A 24,064-nucleotide genomic window follows, 5' to 3' on the forward strand; every position below is an offset into this window, starting at 1 on the left:
ACAATAATTTTTCAAATTCGCACTTATTATTGGATCTAACGAAACAATTATTCATCGTTGAAAATCAATTACAGTAAATCTTGTGTAAGTTGACCACTTGTGGTGCATTGTTTTAGTGGTCAACTTAGACAAGTGGGTAACTTATAGAGAGGGTGGGTCATTGTTTACTTTTTCGTTCCCTATATCATGTTGCTATATATTGAAATTTTTTTTTTACTTGACTTAAAAATTTTATTTAGCAAATAGCCAAATGAATATCTTAAGAAATGTGTTTAAACCCAAATGAACTTCAATTTGTTACACATAATTCTAATATTTAACGAACTTTTTCAAAATAATTATTTCGCTAGTTATGCAGGTGAAGTGTTTAATAAAAATAATTTCTTAAAATATCAGAACACAAAAACATGCAATTTAAAAACTTTAGCAAAGCAAAATTATTTAAACACTTTAAAATTTATTCTGTTATTACTACACTTACAAGCCTATTTGTTATAAAAATATACCCTCATTGTTGTTCGGTGCTGTTGTTTACTTTACATCAGACCAGTGATTCTCAACCTTTTTTTCGTTGCGGCACACTTTTAACGATTTCGAAATTTGACGGCACACAATGAAAAAATTAGATTAAAAGTTGTTTAATTACCTATTTCACACTGTGTTAAATAGTTTGTGATAATAATTTTGAATGTGGAATAAAATAATATGTACTACAAAATCACATTTATTAAGGGATTAATTATTTCTTTCGACCAATTTTTTATTAGTTAGTAACAGTTATTTATTTTTTTGCTAGTTATAAATTGTTAGCTTGTTTTCTATAATTATTAACTGTTTTATTAATTTCTTGTTGACCAGTTTTTTTGCTAATTATTAATTGTTAGCTTAATTTTTGTTAATTATCCTTTGTTAATTTGTTTTTTATATATTTGTTTTTTTAGTTATTCTTTGTTAGTTTGCTTACTAATTGCATAGCTTACTTTAACGATCAGCTCTTACAACTTTTTTTAAAATTGTGTGTTAAACACTTCCATCATATTTTAAGATTGTCAGAGACAATACAATCACCGACGAAGATGTTCACGCGGTTAAANGTTTAGATTAGCTTTTTACACTATTTCACCAAACAAGTAAAATTTTAACATACATTGCAAAATGACAGAAAATTTTCTGAATTTTTTTTTTTCTGGTCCACTTATGAGGGTTTTAGAAAAGAATTTAATAATACTCCTAGACAAAATTAACTTATTTCAATGTTCAGCATACAAGATAGACAGGTAGTCAAGTCACAAAGGTTTTGCTTCTTTATATTACATAGGAAAAATTCCGTTCTTGATAATTGAGGTCAACTTATGTTTATGTAGGTGTCCAACTTACAAGAGTGGTCAACTTGACAAGTTTCACTGTATCAATTATTGCTAAGATTTTTTTATTTTTGGATTTTATTTTTCAATGCAAATATATTTCCGATAATCTAAGCGATCTATTTCGTGAGACTGTTTCTTTCATCATTGAAAATACGAAAATATATCTTAATTTATAATTAGAGTGTCAGAAAAAACATATAAAAGAGACACCGGTGTCTCATCTGCGTCAAAGGGTTAAGTGCACAACAGTGTTTAATTCTAAAAAATCATCAATTTTAAAAATCATGAGCTTTACAAAAGACAATTTTCTTTGCTGTTTTATGTACAAAATTATAGCACAAGATAAAAAGTTTAACTCACTTAAAAAAAAAAAACTCAACACAGAAAATGAAGTAGTTACACAGCACATACTAAAATTCTGGATCACAATACAGTACCCCTATTGTTGCATTGAACTTTGACTAGGAGTCTATCCCCTATTGATGTCGAATCCTTTTATTATGTTTTTGGATGGAAAGTCGACGAATCAATTTGTATGGATAGGAAGTCTATAATATTCTCATCTAGAAGCGGAAAAAGCTATTGATGGAAGCCGTCAGACCAAGAACATGGAAACAACTTTTGTGGCTTATTTGAATGAGGGAAGGTTGTGGTCTTTTTCTTTGTGTCTCTTTTAGGAAAGGCATATCGATGAAGCAAAAGACTATTCAAAATAGTGTTAAAAAAGAAAGAAAGAAAGGGGGGTTTATATTGCTGAATCGAATCCAAAAACATATGTTTTGGACTTTTGATGACATGGTTATGGGGTTTGATTTGCTCTTTTCTTGTGAGGCATGTTTATTTAGATATGTCAGAATGGGATTTTACTCGGCAAGGTTTATTAATAAATAAGTAAATAAAATGAAGAATTTTCTGTACTGTTCAGGCTTCTTCGTGAGAAATCATCTGTTTGGAAAAGTAGCTAGAATCCGTTATAACGATGATCCACAATAGCAGGTAAAATTGTCGTTATAGCAAGCTCGTCATTTTAGGCTAATGCCCATATTTTTGACGGCCATGCTTTTGACGTCATCGATAACATTGAATATTGATTTCAATTATAAGCTGCCAAGAAGGAAAAAATTAGGAAATTTGGTTGATGTGTATTATATTTTTGATGTCAGTGATAACACTGAAAATTGATTTCAGTTATAGTCTGCCAAGAAGGAAAAAATAATGAAACATGGCATTATACTTTTGACGACATTTTAACTCTGAATATTGATTTCAATTATAGTTTGTCAAGAAGGGAAATAAGGAAACATGGTATTATACTTTTAACGACATTTTAACTCTGAATATTGGTTTCAATTATAGTCAGTCAAAACGAAAATGCGGGAACATAGTAGCTATATATTATACTTTTGATGTCAATGGTAATACTGAATATTGATTTCAATCAATTATAATCTGTCCAGGAGGGAAATAAGGAACCGTATGTATTATTCTTTTGACGTAATTAATAACACTGAGTATTAATTTCAATTGTAAGCTGTCAAGGAGGGAAATAACGAAGCAGATATGACTTATGCTTTTTACGTCATTGATAACACTGAATGTTGATTTCAATTTTAAGTTGTCAAGACTGGAAATAACGTTGTGTGGTAGACATGGGGTCAAAAAACTACGCCTTTCTTCGAAGTGTGCAGCAAGAATACTAAAAATACAGCAGAAATTTTTCTTTTGTTAGAATAACTTTGTTATAAATCCCCCGCCCCACATTTTTACTTTAAAAACATAAGATTTTCAGAATCTAAGAGAACATCCCAAGCATATTTGGGAACTAAACATTGGTGGTTCCACGTTGCGCTGACCACACAACCGAAACATCTGCTCTTGCACCCCTGAGCCCAAGGCTAAGAAAACTGAAATGGAAGTTATGCCTTGGCCCTCTAAGGGCTGTCGCACTACTGAGTTCAGTTTGGTTTTTTCAGTCCTCTGTATTTGTGTTGAAGTAAATAAGACTATTTTGTACATTTTCTATTCTATGTAAAAACTTGCTTCAAAAACAAATTTGTCCAAAGAGAAAAGGGCTCGTAAATTTTTGTTTAACTCGTAATTTTTTTCACCTTTATTACCATTTTTCCGGTGACTTAGAAACTTGTCGTAATATCGGAATTATATGCCATATTCGATATATCGAGCTTTTTCTGTACATGGAAGAATATAAATTCAGAAAAAAATCTCTCAATGTAATTTCCGTTTAATTAAAGAGAAATTTAGAGGCCTCTTTCTTAATGACTGAACTTAAATTTCAATGATAAAAAGGTTTCAATGATTTCGATAAAGAGGGCAGTTTATAACAACACTTCAATCAATTTTACTCAGCCGAGATGGCTCAGGGGATAGAGCGTTCGACTTTCAATGAGGTGAACCTGGTTCGAATCCCCGGCTCTGTCGATACAAATTCCGCATTCGGCTTGCACCGACCACAGTGCTGACGTAAAACATCCTTAATTGTAGATGGATCATGGGTCGGAATCCCCTTTCCGTCAGTCTAACCGTGGGAGGTTTTCCTCTCCATGTCCTCCACCCAAAAAGTTCTCCACCTCCACGAAGGCAAATTTCTCCAAATTCTTGATCCAGAAGTTCCTTCGTCTTCTGGATTGGGTTCAAAATTACAAGGTGACTGAGTTGAACATCAGTAGTTGTAAACCCAAAAATTGGGTTGACTGTTCAACGATGGTTATAGAATAAAATCAAACAAATCTTAGTCAATTTAACTAACTGATGTTGGACACAAATTCGGCAGTATCATTCGAAACATGTTAAATACATGACTGATCACAACCAATCAGAATCTCAGAAATCTGAATCTAAGAATCCAACCGGAAATCAGAATCCAATCAGAATCTAAGAAAACTCACGTACAGTATTTTAGATTCTTCATTGAATTTTTTCTGACAAAATTTTGCTAATACGATTCTGCAATCAGCATTATTTTACACGAGTTACGTTTTATTCATTAAATTACATTTTAGTTACATTTAATTCTTTTGCCTGTTTTTAGATTTTTGATAAATATGTTTTTTTTTTCCTTTTTCACGGAAAGAAATTTTTAAAGAACAAAAAGATTCAATCGAAATAAAAATGTGGACAGGTATTAAATAATACATTAAATTTTTCTGACAAAATTTTACTAATACGATTCTGCAATCAGCATTATTTTACACGAGTTACGTTTTATTCATTAAATTACATTTTAGTTACATTTAATTCTTTTGCCTGTTTTTAGATTTTTGATAAATATGTTTTTTTTTCCTTTTTCACGGAAAGAAATTTTTAAACAACAAAAAAATTCAATCGAAATAAAAATGTGGACAGATATTAAATAATACACTAAATTTTAAAATTTTGAACCTCAAAAATGTATTGCTTTACAATGTATTGCTTAAAAATTGATAAGAATAGACGTTAAGTGTCAAGATATATTTGTCACAATTACTAAAGCCATGCCTTTATTTTCCATTACTAAAGTCTATGCCTTTATTCCTTATTTTATGGATAATATTCTACTTTAACTTGTTTAAGTTCAAGCGCTTCACTTATTTTTTTATTTTAAAAATAGAAACTAATAATTTTAAAAACATATGAATTTTGTTTGAAACACAATATACGTTTGACTTATAAAATAATTTTTTCATGACTTCCGCTATTCAGTCCAAAGTTTTTTTTTTTAAAAAAAGTCGTTTTTTTTCTTCCTAAAATTAAATTTTTATACCTCATCTAAACGACATAAAATTTCAATCGACTAGATTGAGGGATAGAGTTTTTACCACCCAGTGAGACTCAGCGAAATGTAATGATGTTAGAAATTTTAAACCTTACAATTCAAAACTGCTTTGACCATTTTTAAATAAAATAATAATAAAAAATAAATATTTACCAAAAATTATATTTTACAGGGAATTACCTCTGGATTAAAATTTTTTTAAAATTGTATGCAAATTTTTTTTCATAATAACATCACATTTAAAAGCTTAATTACAATAATTAAAGCTTGCCTTAGCTTAAACATTTCTCAATGTATGGCGGAATATACAAAAAAAAAAGAAAAATTAACACTAAGGGGTTCAAACTTTCAACCGTTCTCCGGACTAAACTATAGGTACCATATTTCTCAGATTGTGGCTACCCCCTTTTATTCTAGTTACTCGAATCTGTCAAAACAGAGGTATATTTTTTCAGAGAAAGAATGTTTTCGTAACTTTAAATATCGTTTGCACTAATTAATTAGCGTATTTAATGTCACCTTCTCAAATCTTTAAGATTGAGTCCTAGAACGTGAAGATCGGATCATTAGTTCAAAAGTTATTTATGGTGGTTTGGCTGTTTTTTAATTTGTGCACTGTACAACTCAAAAATAACCAAGCTGGTTGCTGTGAGGTGGATTTGTATCATCCTCAAAACAACCTCAAGTGTGAATAAAACAACTTCATCTACTTTGATTATAAACCTTTGGATGTTGATCTTTTAAGGTTGTGAAATAAGCCTCCAAAACAGTTTAAATTTTTATACGGGATTGTCCAAAAAAAGAACAAAAATATCGACTGATTACCCATAACTTTCAGTAAAAAAATTATTTAAAGAAATTTCAAAAGCAAATTTAAATTTTAAAATTATTTCCGTACATATTTTAAGTTCACTTTCACCTATTTTTTTTTTCTTTTTCGAACAACTATAAAAGTAGTTAAATACAGCTGAGATGATCTTCATCAGTTTCACTTCCTTCGTGTCTTGCAGAGATATCAAGTGGCTTTATTTCCTGTTTCTTCCTGGGTGATGAAGTAATAGGGGGCTCATTAGAGCCCTCAACACTGGTGGGGAGCCCTCACCTTTAATTGGAACCCCCTGGTGAAAGTGTTTGTTAATCGGAGTATCGAGCACACCTTTTTGACGCCCACTTCCGACACCCCCCTGCTCGATTGCCAAGGGTGAGAAAATTACTATTTTGCTCGCATCGCTTCCCATATTTGTACATGGTGATTACACAATGCCTTCGATAATAAGATAAAAAATTTTAGGAAAAACAAAACAATCTCAAACAAGCCCAAAAAACAAACAGCAATACCCTAACAGCAAAATAACTTGAGAACTCTTTGGGCCAATATTCACCAATCTTGGCTCAACAAGGGTTTAAAGGGCCATTATTTTGCCAATATTAAACCAATATAGAAATGTCCGATACACCATTTATTTTATAGCCTCTATTCAGCCAATGTTTACCCTGCATAAAATTTTCCAATTTATCCGATATTTTATTTGCCCTCATTTAGCCATTATCGGCCCTATACAGATATGTTAAGTTCACCCGATATTTTGTAGCCGTTATTCAGTCTATGTTGGGTTCGATGTAAAAGTGTCCGACTCAACCGATATTTAATAGCCGATATTCAGCCTATGTTGGTTCGATATAGAAGTGTCCGACTCAATCGATATTTTATAGCCGATATTCAGCTCATGTTGGTTCGATATAGAAGTGTTCGACTGAACCGATATTTTATAGCTGATATTCAACCAATGTCGACTCAGTATCGAATTTTTCGATTCAACCAATATTTTATAGCCGTTATTCAGTCAACACTTTGTCAGAATAATACGTTTTTAATCTATAGAATAAACACGCAGTATTTTTTTTTTTTAAATTCTATTTTATAGCAATCTTTGAACAGCCCACCCAATTTTGAGTTTACAGCTACCAATGTTCAACTCCGTAGCCCACAGTAATTTTGAATACAATCCGTAAGACAAGGGAATTCCTGGATCAAGTATTAGAAGAAATTTACCTTAATCGAGGACTTCTTGATGGAAGTATTACCCGCAATTGCGTTACATGGAGAGGAAAATCATGAAAACCTTCCGCTGTTAGCTTGACTGCAAGATGACTCTAACCCATGATCCGTTTACCACTGAGGATATTTTACGTCAGCACAATGGTCGGAGCAAACCGGGTGCGGAATTCGTATCGACCAGCCATCGCATCGTTTTTTGAAGAAAAACGGTTATACAATATATATATTTAAGAAAAAGCTGCGCATATTTGTGCTGATAAAAATAGTTAAAAATTCAATTTCATATTTCAGCTAGTTCCAGCTGTTCAAAAGTAGAATTTTATTTTCAAATTTTTCTTTTTGTGTACTTATAACTAGTATTTAATGTCCATTGGATAATATAACCACAAAGCAAAAATGTTGTGTTCCTTTTTTCTATTTTTATAACAAAAATAATAATTTAATTTTTATCATGAATTAAGGGTGAAAGCAAACTAACATTATTGGAAATTTTAACAACAACATTCATTTTTGATACCGTTTTTTTTTATTATTTTTTTTATTTTTTCCTTTGTTTAAACATTGAGTTTATTGAATACTTATCGCTGGTTCAAAACTAAAACGACACTTCTACACTCACTTCTCATGTTATTTCAATGCGGAGTGAATGCAGAAGTGTCGTTTTAGTTTTGAACTAGTGATATATGTAAGTGGAATGCAGTATAAATCGCATAGGCGCATAACATAGGCGGGTATTGGAAAAAAAAGTTTATTTAACATTTTCAAAAGCATGTATTTCAAGTTCTATTCTTCAAGAACTTTATGGAATTTAAAAATGTTCTTCGTTTTCTAGCGGTACAAAATTGCAACACTTGAGAATGAAAAAAAAAGCCATATAATAATAAAATGAAGAATTTGTCTGTCTGTGTGTCTCTTAAATCTTCAGAACCATTTGTTTTATAATTTGCTCAAAATTTTCAGTTAGTTCGTTCTGTTGAGCCGTAAATGGAATTTTTTTCATTGGCCTAGAACTGCCTTTAATAAAAATGAGACTCGCCAGAAGATTTTTTTTTCTTCCAAATATTTTATAGATCACATCAGTAATATTTGCTAGCTTTTAGCCCTCGATAAAAAAAAAAAAAAAAAAAAAAAAAATAACGNGAGAAAAAAAAAAAAAAAAAAATAAAAAAAATTACGTTCTGTAATACTTAATTATTTTTTATTCGTTATGTCAGATAAATTCAATGATCAACATGAACGTGATAGCTTTATCAAAGCACAAATTAATATTGAAAAGCTATTTGAAACAAGTGAAGAGTTTATTCGCGAACGCAACCATCTATAGGGGACGTTGTTATTTGAGACGAATTCCTGCTAGCAAAACAACAGGATCATCAGTTGCACTGGAGATTTCTTCAGTGTAACATGGTAATGTTCCTTCTTTATTGTGGCTCATTAAATTTAAAAAAGAAAAATTTACGATATTCTGTCGAATGCAAATGAAAACAAAATAGAGTTTTTTTTTTTATTATTGCTTTTTTTTTCCTTCTTTTTTTTTGGCGAAGGAACATCCAAAGCACATCGTAAAATATTTGTAAAAAATCTTGTAATTAGAGTTAAAACCTAGTGCCTGAGAAATCGTTCAGTCTATTTAAATTTTACATTCCATATTTTTCTGTATCATATTACTTCAAACATGAAAATTATGCAAAAAGTTTACAGAAGCACATAATGTTATATCATTTAATTTTGCGAAAAAAAAAAAGTCTTTTGACAACAATTTTTATCAAAAAATTTAAAGTTTCAATTGAAAGAATCATCATTTATAAACTAAAAAAAGTAAAATAAAGAATGCTTGAGATAAAAAATAAAAAAAAAACGATTCTAAAAATTCTTTGTATTGAAAGCAAAACTTTCAGATTGTTTCTCTTTTCTAGTCTGAAAATTATTTATCAGTTGTAGAAAACCATTCTGTAGAGAACTATCATCAAATTAGAAAAAAACACTATTTACAAGTGAATTTTTTATTATAGAAATCATAACACTTACTTGCTTTATAAATCAAGAGAATTCCAAATGAAATATTCTTCGTTTGAAAATTTCATTTTCAAATAATATATACATAGATTATCCCTTCTTTACTTTTAGGTGACTTACCACACAACAAAATTTTATAATTGCAAGATCTCGATATGAATTTCTATTTGCAACTTAAAAACAGAATAACTGAATTCTAGTTGAAATTATTCATTCAAAATTAGAAAATACTTACCCAGAAAACGAAAAAAAATAATTTATAATCAACACAAATTATAATATTTCAAGTAATTCGGGTGATTGTTTATTGTTGTTTTCCGAATTATATTGACTCCGAAATAGTATATACTATTCTATAAAGAAGAAGAATAACTATTACAGTTCTGCAAGTTATGAAATCACATATATTCATTGGAATGAAGTAAGCAGTCCTGACTTCACTTTAATTTGTAATGAATTGAAGCAAGAAAGAAAAAAAAAATATTTAGCCGTAATACACATATCTGTAACAGTAGGCGATCACGAAATCGGAAGTTATGGGTTGCAAGTTAATAGAAATCGATAATAGAAAAGTAAAAATTATTGAGAAATTGTTCTTGAAATGTTGGATGCGAGCAACAGCATCGTGCCAAATGATTAGCGTTGTTTAGAACTGATGTATTTATCACTTACTTTTTCCACCCCGTACGAAGAACTGATATTCAGTTAGTAATTAAAAATAATAAAAAAAACATTTGTGAATATTTGCGATAAAAATTATAAGAAAAAAAATTAAAATATTATCCATGTGTTTGATTCAAGCATTTCGAGATAAAGCTTGTAACAATTAAAAAACAAAGAAACGGAGGACTACTTTAATTAATCTTGAGGTTAATAGAAACGAATAGTTTTAATATTCAATATTAATAAAAATACATATTTTATTGCAAGAATGCACGCAAATTTTCTTGCAACACGTGTAAGAGTTTTTATCAAGTTTTTTGAAGGAAAAAGAAAAATAATTTTTAAAAAATTACAACTGAAGTAACATTGCTTAATTGTTTAGTATGTAATGCACAATGAAGTAAGTATTTTTTTTTTTAAATTTATGAGTTGTTTACTCCTTTGTCTTTTATTTCTGTCCCCTTTCCTTATTTTAACAAATCAAACAATCTTGAATTATCGTCTATTTCATATACTGTAAAACTCATTTCCATATACTCTAAATACTGTATACTCATTTCATATCATTTGTAAATACTGTGTCTCCATAAACTGTATACACATTTTCATTATACTGTAAAACAATAAAAACTCTTACATCCGAATTTAAACTATTTTAAATAGATATCACTTTAGCGATTAGGAATTCTGGAATATAATATTAGCCTAGGTTTTTGATGATATTTGCATTTTATTACAATTTTTTTCCGTTTCGAAAGTTACTTCTCTTTTAGGGCATTTTTTATTTTTTTAGATTTTTAAAGTATTTTTTTAAATAAATAAATAAATAATTAGGAGCTTATTTGCATTTTAGAGCAAATTTCGAGTTTGGGGTATATTCTTTCCCCATTTAAAAAAAAATCTCTAGTACCATTTTTCCTAATAAATAAATGAATAAAAATAATAAAATAAACAATAAATGAATTAATAAAAATTAAAATAANAAATTGTTCTTTAAATATTGAGCGCGTTCTGCTTCAGAAAGATTTACCAATGTTCTATGTTCTGGGTCGTTTATTTCAAGTACTTAATCCTTCTAATTAGGGAAATTTTGCTTCTCATTTGCTGGTAAAAAATAGCTTCCTACTCTTGCCAATGTTTCTGATAGAACTAAATAAAAGCCTTAAAATGTACTACCCGCTAGAGGGCGTGTTCAAGCTTTGAGATCGCGAATTCTGTCTCTAGTTATGTTTTTAAAAAGTGAACTAAATCCTTTGAAATCAACTGTAATGGAATACATGCAAATGACGTAGTGTGGGTATCTCGATTCTGATTAGTTGTTGAAGCGTGGAATTTGTTTACTTTAGCAACTGTTTTTTCAATCCTATTTCGAGTAAGCCAAGTCCATCAAGTATCATTTCTCTTACGTGACATATTCTATATTCTTACACAAAGATTTTTACACACAGATTCTTTCACAAAGATTTCAACTCTCTTACTATATATTTCTAATTCAACACAAAGATAGACATGAAGCTACGTAGAACATAAACAAACTAATTATGCATCGAAGTTGCCAGGTACACAGAACAAAAATATATCACGGTTACAATAAATAAATAAACAAATAATAAATCTAAGTTAAGTATAAGATGTAGGCGAGAAAGAATTATATTTCAACAAGTTTGATGTGCGACACGGCGCAGTATTTAATTAACTTCACGTTAATTGACATTCTAACTTATTTGGTGAAGCTTGAAACTTAGCTCAACTTTAACGCGCCATTTTGCTCATAAACAATCAGCTGGAGCTGACGTCATAGGTCACACGTGTGGGTATCTGTGTTCTTCTTCACGAAGTGCAAATACCCAATTGAAGAATAAAAAAATGACAATTAATGTATTGTAAAGCAAAATTAATAGAGATATAGTACTAATTCGTATAGTAGAAATGTAAGAAATCGCCATATTCTTATAGACGCCAATGATGCTTGAGTAATTTGTTATTAGGTAATAATTTAAATTAAAAAAATGACTATGTTCTAAAGAGCAAAATTAATGGAGAAAAAGTATTTATTCCTTAAAGGAAATCGTGAAAAATTACCAAACTATTATCGATTTCAAAGAGGCTTAATCAATTTTAGTAAAGTGTACAAATTTAAGTGAAAAATAAGCTGTGTACTAAAGAGATAAATGATAGAGAAATCTTATTAGCTTGTTTAAAGGAAACATAAAAAATCTAACTATTATAGATGCCAATGATGTTGAATTAAATTTGGTAATAAATATAAATTGAATAACTATAAACTTAAATCAAAATTAATAGAAAGATGGTATTAAATCGCTTAAAAAAACCATAAGAAATCGCCTTATTATTATTGACGCTTAGCTTATTTTGATTACAATGACTAATTGAAAGTAAAAATAAGCAATGTTAAAAGCAATATTACTGGAGAAATGGTACTTATCTGTCTTCTCTAAGGGAAGCGCAAAAAATAGCCAAACTATATTAGGGGCCAATGATGCTTAATTAACTTTGGTAATAAGTACAAACTGAAATTGAAAAAAAAGCTATATACACTAAGTACTATGAAAAAAAGTTGATAGAGGAATGGCACTAATTCGCTTAGTTAAAATGTGAAAAATTGCCATATTATTATTGACTTTATTGATGCTTAGCTAATTTTGCTAATAATTGCTAATTGAAATTAAAATATAGGCTATGTTAAAAGCAATATTAATGTAGAGATAGTAATAATCCGCTTTTTAAGAGAAGTGCAAAAAATTTACCAAAATGTTATTGACGCCAATGATTCTTAATTAATTTTGGAAATAAGTACAAACAGAAATAAAAAAAGCTATATATTAAGTACTATGAAGCAAATTAATAGAGAAATGGCGAATTCGTTTAGGAGAAGTGTGAAAAATCACCATATAATTATTAACGCTATTGATGTTAAATTAATTTTTGTAATGTGCATTACTAATATTTTGGTAATTGATACAATTTTAATAGACATTAAATGCACAAATATAAGTAAAATTATATTAGTATATTTGATACCTATTAAATTAATATTGATACGAGTTTTAATATTGATACTGTTTGACTATTATGAGTTGGCCTCGAGCAACAGCATCGCGCCAAATGATTAGCGTTGTTTAGAACTGATATATTTATCACTTATTTTTTTCCACCCCGTACGAAGAACGGATATTCAGCAGGTAATTACAAAAAAAAAAAAAAAAACATCTGCGAATATTTGCGATAAAAAATATAACAAAAAAAATTAAAATGTTATCCATTTATTTGATTCGAACAGCGTTTCGAGATAAAGCTTGTAACAATTCAAAAACAAAGGAACAGGGTACTAAGGTAATTAATCTTGAAGATAATAGAAACGAATAGTTTTCAAAATTAATATTAATGAAAATACGCATTTTATTGCAAGAACGCACGCAAACTTTCTTGCAAAACGTGAAAGATTTTTTATCAAGTTTTTTGAAGGAAAAATAAAAATAATTTTTAAGAATTTACAACTGAAGTAACATTGCTTGAGTGTCTAGTATGTAATGCACAATAAGTATTTTTATTTTTTCCATTTTATAAGTTTTTCACTCATTTGTCCTAAAATAACATTTTATTTCCGTCCCCTTTCCCTATTTCAACAAATCAATCTTGAATTATCATCTATTTTATACACTGTAAAACTCATTTCCATATACTCTAAATACTGTATACTCATTTCATATCATTTGTAAATACTGTGTCTCCATAAACTGTATACACATTTTCATTATACTGTAAAACAATAAAAACTCTTACATCCGAATTTAAACTATTTTAAATAGATATCACTTTAGCGATTAGGAATTCTGGAATATAATATTAGCCTAGGTTTTTGATGATATTTGCATTTTATTACAATTTTTTTCCGTTTCGAAAGTTACTTCTCTTTTAGGGCATTTTTTATTTTTTTAGATTTTTAAAGTATTTTTTTAAATAAATAAATAAATAATTAGGAGCTTATTTGCATTTTAGAGCAAATTTCGAGTTTGGGGTATATTCTTTCCCCATTTAAAAAAAAATCTCTAGTACCATTTTTCCTAATAAATAAATGAATAAAAATAATAAAATAAACAATAAATGAATTAATAAAAATTAAAATAAAATAAATCCATAAATTACGGGACAATTTTTTGTGTGTATTTTTGAGCATTTTTTTAGTTTTTGTGTAGTAATTTTTTTTTCACCAATCACATCAGTAGATGTCGAAAGAAACTTCTCTAGACATAAAAATTTACCCTTAGACAAGAGACGCTCATTTACTATTCAAAATTATTTTGAGCTTGAGCACAACGACGCATAAACAATTGAATCGTAATTTTTAGACCAGATAATTGTGCACTGAAGTTTTTAAAGTGTTGATAGAATTATATATATAAAGCAGATTGCTTCATTTTGAACGTGCATAAGGTGATAAGTTTGTACAGGGTGATTTTTTTTTGACGATTTTTCTTTTTGATTAAAATGCTGATTATTCATATTTATTTTGATTCGCAAATGGCTAAGTTCATATTTTACCATTAAAGTTTACAATAAAAATCATTATTTAATGATTAAATATTCAAATTAGAAGGTGTTAGCTTCGAATTTATGACAGACGTCGCTCATACAAAATTAAAATTATTAAAAACGTAATAAACAGTTTGAAAAAATAAATAAATAAAATATTTATTCTTAAAGAAGAATAGTCCATTTTCGTATTCATAACTTAAACTCTGCTAGGATTGAACTAAGTTTGAAACTCATTCGAATGACAAGTTATAGGAAAATTATTAAATAAATTAAAATGGTCATTTTATATTTATGATAATTTAAAATGTAATTACTCTGATTATTATTATTCATATTGATCGAACCAAAGTATATTCTGTCGAATCATTTTTCTAACTTTCTTCATGGTGATAGTAGAGTTTTGGTGACACATTTATTATTATTATTTTTTTTTAAATTCAAATCTTAAAGTAGCGCTATATATTATAATATTCAAGTTCAAATATTGGACAATAGATGTCGCTATGAATTAAGGGAATCTTGGACTTCTCGCTTTCTGCTGAGAATGTTAATTTTGTTTAGTTTCAGATAGATCGAAATCGATAAACATCATTATCCTGATTTTACAATATTAGTACGTTAAAAAAAAAGACCAACTATTATATAGTTATGTTGCTGTGCTTTGTTCGATTTTTTAGTGCTTTTCACACATTTTTCTGATAGCAGACGAAATTTAACTAAGTTACGGTTGCACTGAAATAACTCCTTTTAACTTTTATTCTTTGAAGTGAAATATAATTAAATTTTTGATGATTTTCGAACTCTTTATTAAAAAAAAAAATCTGTTTTACTCATTTGCTTCATTTCAAATTCTTCGTTTCGAATAATAAAGGTCAATGTAAAATTTTATTTGTAACCTTAACTAATTCCAGCGTGCTTCTTTGTTTTGTAAACAGAAATCGTTAGTGATTCAATTTTATTACATAAATGTTAAATTCTCTGTTTTTTAATATTGGTTACTTTGCATAATTAATATATCTTCACTGGCCACCTTAATGTTTATCGCCTTTACACTAATTTGATTTCTTCGCAAAGTCTAATGAGCATCTTTGCTGCATTGAAAAAAAATCTTGAAGATAAAGGTAAACAACAAAATTAGAAAGTGCATCTGTTTCCACTATGTAATCTCTCATGTAGAATAATAAATTAGCAATATTGGAAAGCTCATATATCATGTTTTTGTTTTGAGTAAAATTGAAATTTTAGGTTCGATTACATATATTATCGAATATAATTCATAATACATTTCTGGTATTTATTTTAGAATAAATGTCATTGTATTCATTTGAAATTAAGTCAGAAACTATTTATCAACAGTGGGCGTGCATTTATCTAAAAAATATCTGATACACATCAAAATATTTCATATTTTCAAAAATATCAAGCTTTTTATGATTTCACATTGTTTTGAGTGTATGATTTTTCATTATTTATATCATTATCTGTTTAACTTTCACTATAATTATCATTATATACTAATATATGCAAATACTAATACATATAAATTATTTTCTTTACCTTTTTTCTTTAAAGACATAAATTATGATTTTCACCTTTCTTATTTTTCTTCGTTTGTTTTGGGCTAAAGTAAGCATCACTACATTTGAAAACGACTGCTTTAATTTTTTCATAAACAAAACTGAGTATTCTGGCATTTGCTTATAATTTTCAACTTTATTTATTTGTTAATCTTAAGTTTCAACTTTAATTATTTTCAATGGCTAAAAATATGCAGACAGGTTGTGCAATGTAAAGCTAAATTTTATAATAAAATTTTTGTTAACCCTTTCGTTTGGGCAGTTCGCTCCAATGTAGTGATGCCCTTGAACAATGTCCTGCTCCATGCATATTGCATCTTAATACTGATGCTAAGATTGTATTATTTGTTACATAACAATATAGCTGAAGATGATGCAAATATTATTATTAAAAATGCAATTTTGAATAAATAAAAAATATCTTTGTAATTTAACTTGGTATGGTAGATTTTAAAACAAGGGTCAACACATAAACTGACTTTTGATTCATTTAGATACTCATCCTCTGTTGTTTATGCTGTAAATGATGAACTTTTTAATTTTGATTTATAAGCCGAAAGATAATTTCTTTTTGACTTAAGAAACATCATATTAAGCACATTAAAAATATACTTTTAGTGGTATTAATCCAATATATGCCTATTAAATATTGACCAATGGCAGTTGGAAACACTTTGGGCCAATTATCAAATGCTATTGCTATCACTGGTTAAATACAGTGCTTGCTTATACATGACATGATGTGGATACTAGCTAAATACTGCTCTCTTAACGAAAGGGTTATGGTACATAAGTTAATTTATCTTAAAAATATGATCTTCACATTTTTTTTTAGAAGCTTGTTCTTCTTTTTATTTAAAATTGCAAGAAATAACGACTTTGATTTCACTTTTTATTAGAAGCCAAAGAGTTAAAATACTAGACTTAAAATCAATATTTTCAATTCGAAACATATTTTAATTTTGTAATATGTTGTTTTATTGTAGTTTCTTATCAACAACAAGAAGTGAAAGAAAATGAAATAAACCAGGAAACATTGAAGTTGTATTTAGATTGGAGTAAAGAGGAGAAATTTTCTAAAGGCATACCCAGGTTCTATTACAAGGTCTTTATACATGATGTGCAAACATTATAATTCTTGCTAGTGATTTTATTCTCTCTTTGTAAATTTTATAACTTTTTTTTATTGTTTGTAATTATAATCAGAGACCCAGGGCCAAAAAATTTTTGTTACTCCATTTCCACTCGCAGATAGTAGGCGAAGCTCCTGCTCTACTAAGATTACGGCAGTTTTAATATATATTAATGAGCGCTTTTAAGCTACCGATTTTAATTTGAAGAGAAACAAGGAAATAATAATAATCATCAGCTCTCACAGATACTATAAATGTAGTTCAATTTACAGTTGAGTTATTTGTTGATTCTTGAAACAAGAATTGAATCTCATAAATTCTCATTCATTCTGCTTAGCTTTTATTGTTTTGAAATTCTACCGATATTAAAAGAAATATTTAAGTTAGTTTATTTTAAGATGAAAAGCAGTATCTCTCGATATTAAAAGAAATATTTAAGTTAATTTATTTTAAGATGAAAAGCAGTATCTCTCGATGCTTGTAATGAAGGAAAAATATAAGGATGTGTTACAGTTTAAGGAAAATGCCTCAAATATTAGTTTTGATGGTTATGCATCAGTTGATGAAAATGTGTGGTTAAAAAAATGGTTGTTCAAGGTAAGAAGCGCGAAGTGATGCTGATGTAATCAACAAAATGGAACTACAACCAAAAACAATTTGTTGAAGAACTGGCTTGAAGCCTTTAAGATAATGAGGAACTTTATGTATTAAGTCAAACTTACAGAAAATAGACAACAATCTGTTACCTAAGTCAAAAATGAGAGCTGAGAAGAAAAGTGTTCAAAATAAAATTTCTAAATATTTTATATAAATAGATGTGTTAATTTATCTTCTTTAGTATCGTAAATTTTTTACATTGAGTTTATAATTTTTTTTTCTGCAAATTTTTTTTATTTATATTAGAAGATAATAATTTTTTCAAGCTCATTAATTTTAATATATTTTCAAGTCATTATTTGATATTTTATTTTGACCCACATTCGACGTTTTCCAATATCTATGGCTTATAAATTTATACTGTATTTTAAGTCTTTATTTACAATATTTCTCAATAATAAATTTTTTTTTATTTAAACAGTACAGTTTTGAAATAAATAATTATTATAAAACTGATAATTAGCACTTGATTGCAGGTTATAAGTGGATAATAAATTTTTAAAATTTATTTTTCATTTTTTTGCAGGTTCCTAATGAAGATAATAGTTTACAGCAAAAACTAAGAGATGAAGCAAGGTATTATAAACAAAGATTATGCTTTTTACTTTGAAAATGTGTTATATTATGTTATGAAATTCATTCTCTTACTTGTATGTGTCTTAGTCTGAAAAGTTCAAATAAATAAATGAAACACCCTGAATAACCTTTTGATCAGATTTTCATATACTAGGACTCAATATGCTAATTAGTCAGTGCAGCCGATATTTAAAGTTGCGAAATCAGACATAAAAGCATACTGTCCTTGGACAAAGATACCTTTTCTCAACGGATTATAATTTCTGACCCCCAAAATATAGATGATAGCTGCAATTATTGAAATATGATAAAAAAGTTTGCACTCCTTAAGGTTAGTTTATTTTTGCGTATTTTGTCATAGCATGAAAACTTTTTAATTGAATCGAAAATTTTCGTGTGCATTTAAAATTTTGTTTATTCGAGATATTAGTTTTAAAAAATGAAATTTATTATTTTATTTATATACAGTCTAAAGATTTTTGAATTGCAAAGTGTACATATTTCTACTGATTGAAATTTTATATGTTAAAATACGAAATAGGTTGAATAGTTTCTGAGAAATTGAATTTTAAATATCCATATATATTTAACTATTTTAAGTATACAGTTTTTTAAAGTTTGAGTTCTCCGGAACTATCTGAGCAGGTAGTTGGATTTTGCTTTTATTTTATATTGTTGATTTAAGACTTATGTTAAAAAAATTTTGTCTACATGTTTTTTTTCTATTTTTTTGTTTTTTTTTGTTTAGGGCAGTTTTTATTGAAAGAAAAAATAAAGAATTGTTGGATAATGAAGATTTAAAGGTTAGTTGGTTGAAGCATGCAATACAAATTTTTTTGCCAATTTTATTTTTAGATGTAATTTAAGTTTTTTGAACTGTTAATAAGATGGATCTTTTTGAAGAATATGTTATATTTTAATGACAAAATTGTGTACTCTGTGCTGTAAATGTAAATGATGCTAAGCAACATGACTGAAGCAGAAATAAACCCTTAAAATCAGACTTATTATGGTTATATCAACAAGAACCTTGCTCTGTGTCAAAACATATCTCTGTGTTAATATCAGTGTCACATAAATTAATAAAATTAGACATGTTTTTCACTTTTTCTAGCTTTATTAATTTATGTCATGTTTTTTATTTTCTCAAAAATTATCATTTTAAGACATTGTAAAATAAGTGAAATTTGTATTCCATTTAAACTATTTTATGTTCAATAAAAATTATTCATAATTAGGATAATTTTTATATTTGAAAAGGATGATTTTCGATGCACTACTTGTCTTCTTGGTTCAAGGGCCCACAGCTAATGAGTTTTGTTCATCATAGCCTTTCAAATGTTTGTTGTTTTCAATTAGTAACCTTTACTAATGTTTCCATGGCCTCCTCATCAAGCCATCTCATTGGAGGTTCTTATCTAATAAATTTCTCAATTGACTTACTATTGGTCAAAAATATTTCTTAAAAGTTAAAAATTCCCTATTTTCTAACTCTCAATCTTCTTATGCCATTTCTGACTTTGTAATAAATATATTTGAGTAGAATATTAGTTAGGGAGAGTAAAAAATAAAAATTTATTATTATAAATACATTACATTTAAGATTCTCTTGAAGTGTTATGCAATACCTCAATTTTTGCTTTTTATATTTTTATGCATTTCATTAATTTCTATCACTTATTTTTATTTAATTTTTTTTTTTACAAACGGTAATCTTACTGAATGTATTATTTCTAATTGAGGCTGCAAGATATGTTAATCAAATTGCTCTGTTTCAAAAAAAGAAAAAAAAATTTAACATAAACTTGTTTGTTTAAAATTCCTGTAATTTTGCACATTTATATGAAACATGGAAGATCAAAAGTTTCAGAAACTTTTATATTAGTTACTTTATAATGATCTACGTCATTTTGGAAAGATATTTGTCACTTTCTAATGTAGTGGCTAGTAGTGTCTACTATACTAATTTTCTTTGTAATAATAGATATTTATTTTTTACAAATTTTATCTAATAGTTTAATACTTGTGCATCTAAAACAAGATTTTAATGCATTCAAACCTCCTTTAGCAACCACCTGTAATTGTAACTCTTATAAAATAATTAATCAACTATGCAATACTGTACTTAAAATAATGCATTAAAAATAAATTGACAATATATTTAATATCTTATTAGTACTTGTAATCTTACTTTTTTGTCATATTATACTGTTTGTGATTTATTCATTTTTATGATATTTGCGCATTTAATTTGTTGATAATAGCAGACATAAAATACCAGACATCTGTTAATGCCAGACTCGTCTGACTATCTGGATATGAGCTCAGAGTAGAGTCTCTTGTTATCGCCGGACAGTATTCATGTAGTTTACAATTATCCGAGAATTTCGTTTTTGTCAACTTGCCTCCCAATGAAGTAAACCAGGTTCGAATCCTAGGAATGGCTGGTTCATGCAAATTCCGCACCTGGCTTGCACCGATTACAATGCTGATATAAAATGTCCTCAGTGGTAGACGGATGATAGATTGGAGTCCCCTTGTCGTCAAACTAACTGTGGGAGATTTTTTTGTGGCTACGAAGTTGAACATTAGTAGCCGTAAACCCAAAATTGGGTCAGCTGTTCAAAAATACACTTGTAATCTCTTTATCATCAGATAATTTAGAGAGTCTCGCATTTTTTGAAAATAAGTTTTGATAAACATTCAACTGTTATCAAAAGCTCTAATATTTTTTTTATTTGCAAACAATACCTTCAAATTATTAAGAATTATTTTTTATTTAATTTCTCAAAATTTTTATTAATTAAAAGCATTTGCTGTTTTTTATTAATTTTGCCTAAAATTCAGCGTTTATTAAATAAGATTTGAATTTTTATTTAATAGGAATTATGGATGCTTCTAGAGCAAAATCTTTCTCCACCTTTCACTACTGGAGATCACATGATCAATTATGCTGACTTCAAAAAAGTGAAAAATAAGTGCCATGATAAGTTTAAGTAAGTCATTTTTTTGTAATATGCAAGATATTGCACACAGTTTTTACTCTTTTCATTGCTTTGCTTTCTCCATTATTATCAATATTTTGTTCTAAAGGCCACTAAATCTTTGTTGCAAACATTAAAGTTATTCTTTTAATTTTTTCTTTATATGCTCTTTTATTATATATTCAATATTTGTTTCAACTGCCATACAAATGTTTAAAAATTTGAATCTTATTTTTGCCTTTTTTAAAATTTTTTTTCCCCTTTTTTTCCCATTATATTCAATATTTTGTGATGAATGTTCAGATCGGAAAAATATCTGCCACTGGAAAGTTTCTCTGTTTTTTTACAAAGTGATAAAAGTAAAATAAGTATTTTATATTGGTCATCCTTATTTTTTTAAAATTGATCTTAAACTTATTTTGTAAATTTTTATTGTTAAATTTTTTGTTATAGTAAGCATACCACTTTTCAGTGCTATCTTTTTTTTTTTCCCGTCTCATAGCTGTTGAAGATTTAGTTAACAATTCAGAAGTGGAAAAATTTGATATGTTGGACTGGGCCACCATTCACAAATTGCACAAAAGTGCTTAAAGTGATCTGTTCTGCCTGATGTTTTGTTTCAGAATTTTAAGAATTGAATAATATTATAAAGATGGAAGAAAAATTTGATTAATTAAATACACTTTTTATGGAATTTTATAAGGGGTAATGGGAGCCGTTATAGTTTACTTTTATAAGAGGAAATCAAAACTTGTAATATAGAGATTTATTGATTCAAATATTTGGATATATCTCTTTGTACAGTTTATTTAAAATGTTTCTAACCTTATATAATTACCACAAAATGTTTAAAATTGGGATTATTAATATGAATTTTTATGAAAAATTTAGTTGTATTCAAGATTAATGAAACACGAAAAATATTAAGTTTTCCTTCTTAAATAATAAACTAAATTATTATTTTGGACCATATTAAATCATCCAATTGACTCATAGTAAGAAATTAAAGTAACAAAAGTTTAATAAGTTATAATATTTTAAAACAACCTACAGAGAAGAGACATTCTCAAACTTAAAATGAAATTATCGGATCTGTTTGTGAAAACGAAAATGCTTTTGATTTAATCTGTGTTTTATTTTATACTATAGTTAATTCTTTTAATTAATGGTTCTTATTATAGTATAATTTGCAATTAATATTAATAATATTTTGAAAAGCATGTTTCTTAAGTTTTATGTTACCTCACTAATAATTTAGTTTTTTTTTTAACTGCTAGCGATTTGTATGTTAATCATGATTTTTTGTCATTTAGATCATATTTTACTGCAAAGAATTTCTGTAAGCTTTTACAGAATGATAAAAGTGGGCGAGTTTCAATTCGTCATTTTTTCAATTATGTAATGAGAAAAGTATGGCTCCATCAGACGAGAATCGGTTTGTCATTTTATGATGTAGCTGGCCAAGGTTATCTAAGAGAAATGGTAAGCTTTTTAAATTATTCGTTTGAAATATTTTTCATATTTTTATACTTGTGGAACTAAAAAAAAAACTTATTTAAATCTTTATATATTAAAAATTAACTGAAATTTTATGATTTCAATATATTTTGCAAAGTAATTGACATTCAAGGCTCTTTAGTTTCAGATTGACTGTTCTGTGTCATTTATAACAAACTGGATTATTACCGTTTAATGTGGAAATCTGCCTTGTCTATTGAATTTCAAATGGCAACTTTTTCTTACAAAATATATGTTTTTAATCTTCAAAGTTTGTGTAAAATTCTAATATTTTTCAGCTTTTTAAAGAATTTTTACTGTATTATAAAAAAAAAAGTTTCAGTAAATTTTGCTTTTTAGCTCCAAACTGTTTAAAAACAATTTCAAGAACGTAAAAATACAATAATGGTTATCATATACAACTAATTTTGATTCTGTTGCTTTTCACTTTATCTATCTTTAAATAATAAGAGCTTTAAGCGAATAAGAGCTTAAATAATAAGAGCTACTAAAAAAATTCTATTTTCAAACCACATCTGTTACCTTACATCTGTTAAAATTATTGTTTATGTCTCTTTTTAAAATTGGTAAGGGACATTGCTTATTTCTTTTATTAGCTGCAATAGATTAATTGTTGTGAAAGAATGAGTTAAAATTCAGTTGGTGTTCTACTAAGAAGCCTCTTTCTTAATCTTGCCTTAATCTTGGATTCGTAATTTTCCCCCCTAATTTTTTTTAGTATTAAGTCGTATCTTGATCCATTGTTCATGCATCTTTTGTTTCCCGTATGTATCATCTTGTTTAAACAGGCCCATCACATTCTTCTATTAATACAGTGAATTCGCGATAACTCGAATCTGATAGGACTGACGAAAAACTTCGACATATCGGAAGTTCGACTTACCGTTAGTTTCGGTTTTGGACTTTCAAAATATTATCGGATTATTTAATTAATGCTTATTAATTACAAATCTTCTAAATGCTTACAATATTTAAGATCATTTTTCTAACAAGCCATTTACGATAAGACTGTTTAAGCACTTTATGATACCCTGGTCCATCGGCTGCAACTTTGCTGTTGTGTTTGGCGGGACAAACTTACTGCTTACAAATTAGGTAGATAACTATGCGTTGTGCATTTATCCATAAAAAGTATCACTTTTCTTTTTTTAGCGAAGAATTTCCGATCCAATTTTCTTACATAGT

The 24,064-nt window shown here is 27.9% G+C and overlaps 1 protein-coding gene across 1 annotated transcript in view; it reads left to right on the forward strand.

Annotated features, from left to right (window-relative positions):
* The first annotated feature begins 15,350 nt into the window (after positions 1-15,350).
* LOC107444568 (serine/threonine-protein phosphatase 2A regulatory subunit B'' subunit gamma) overlaps positions 15,351-24,064 on the forward strand; it is a 25,186-nt gene continuing 16,472 nt past the window's right edge. Inside the window, exons 1-6 of the mRNA XM_043044130.2 lie at positions 15,351-15,555; positions 16,998-17,116; positions 18,328-18,377; positions 19,126-19,180; positions 21,261-21,373; positions 22,675-22,843. Of these exons, the coding sequence (XP_042900064.1) occupies positions 15,513-15,555; positions 16,998-17,116; positions 18,328-18,377; positions 19,126-19,180; positions 21,261-21,373; positions 22,675-22,843 (549 nt within the window). The 5' untranslated portion in view covers positions 15,351-15,512. The remainder of the gene's footprint in view (positions 15,556-16,997; positions 17,117-18,327; positions 18,378-19,125; positions 19,181-21,260; positions 21,374-22,674; positions 22,844-24,064) is intronic.

Source organism: Parasteatoda tepidariorum, chromosome 10 (assembly GCF_043381705.1).
Source record: "Parasteatoda tepidariorum isolate YZ-2023 chromosome 10, CAS_Ptep_4.0, whole genome shotgun sequence".
Lineage (NCBI taxonomy): Eukaryota > Metazoa > Arthropoda > Arachnida > Araneae > Theridiidae > Parasteatoda > Parasteatoda tepidariorum.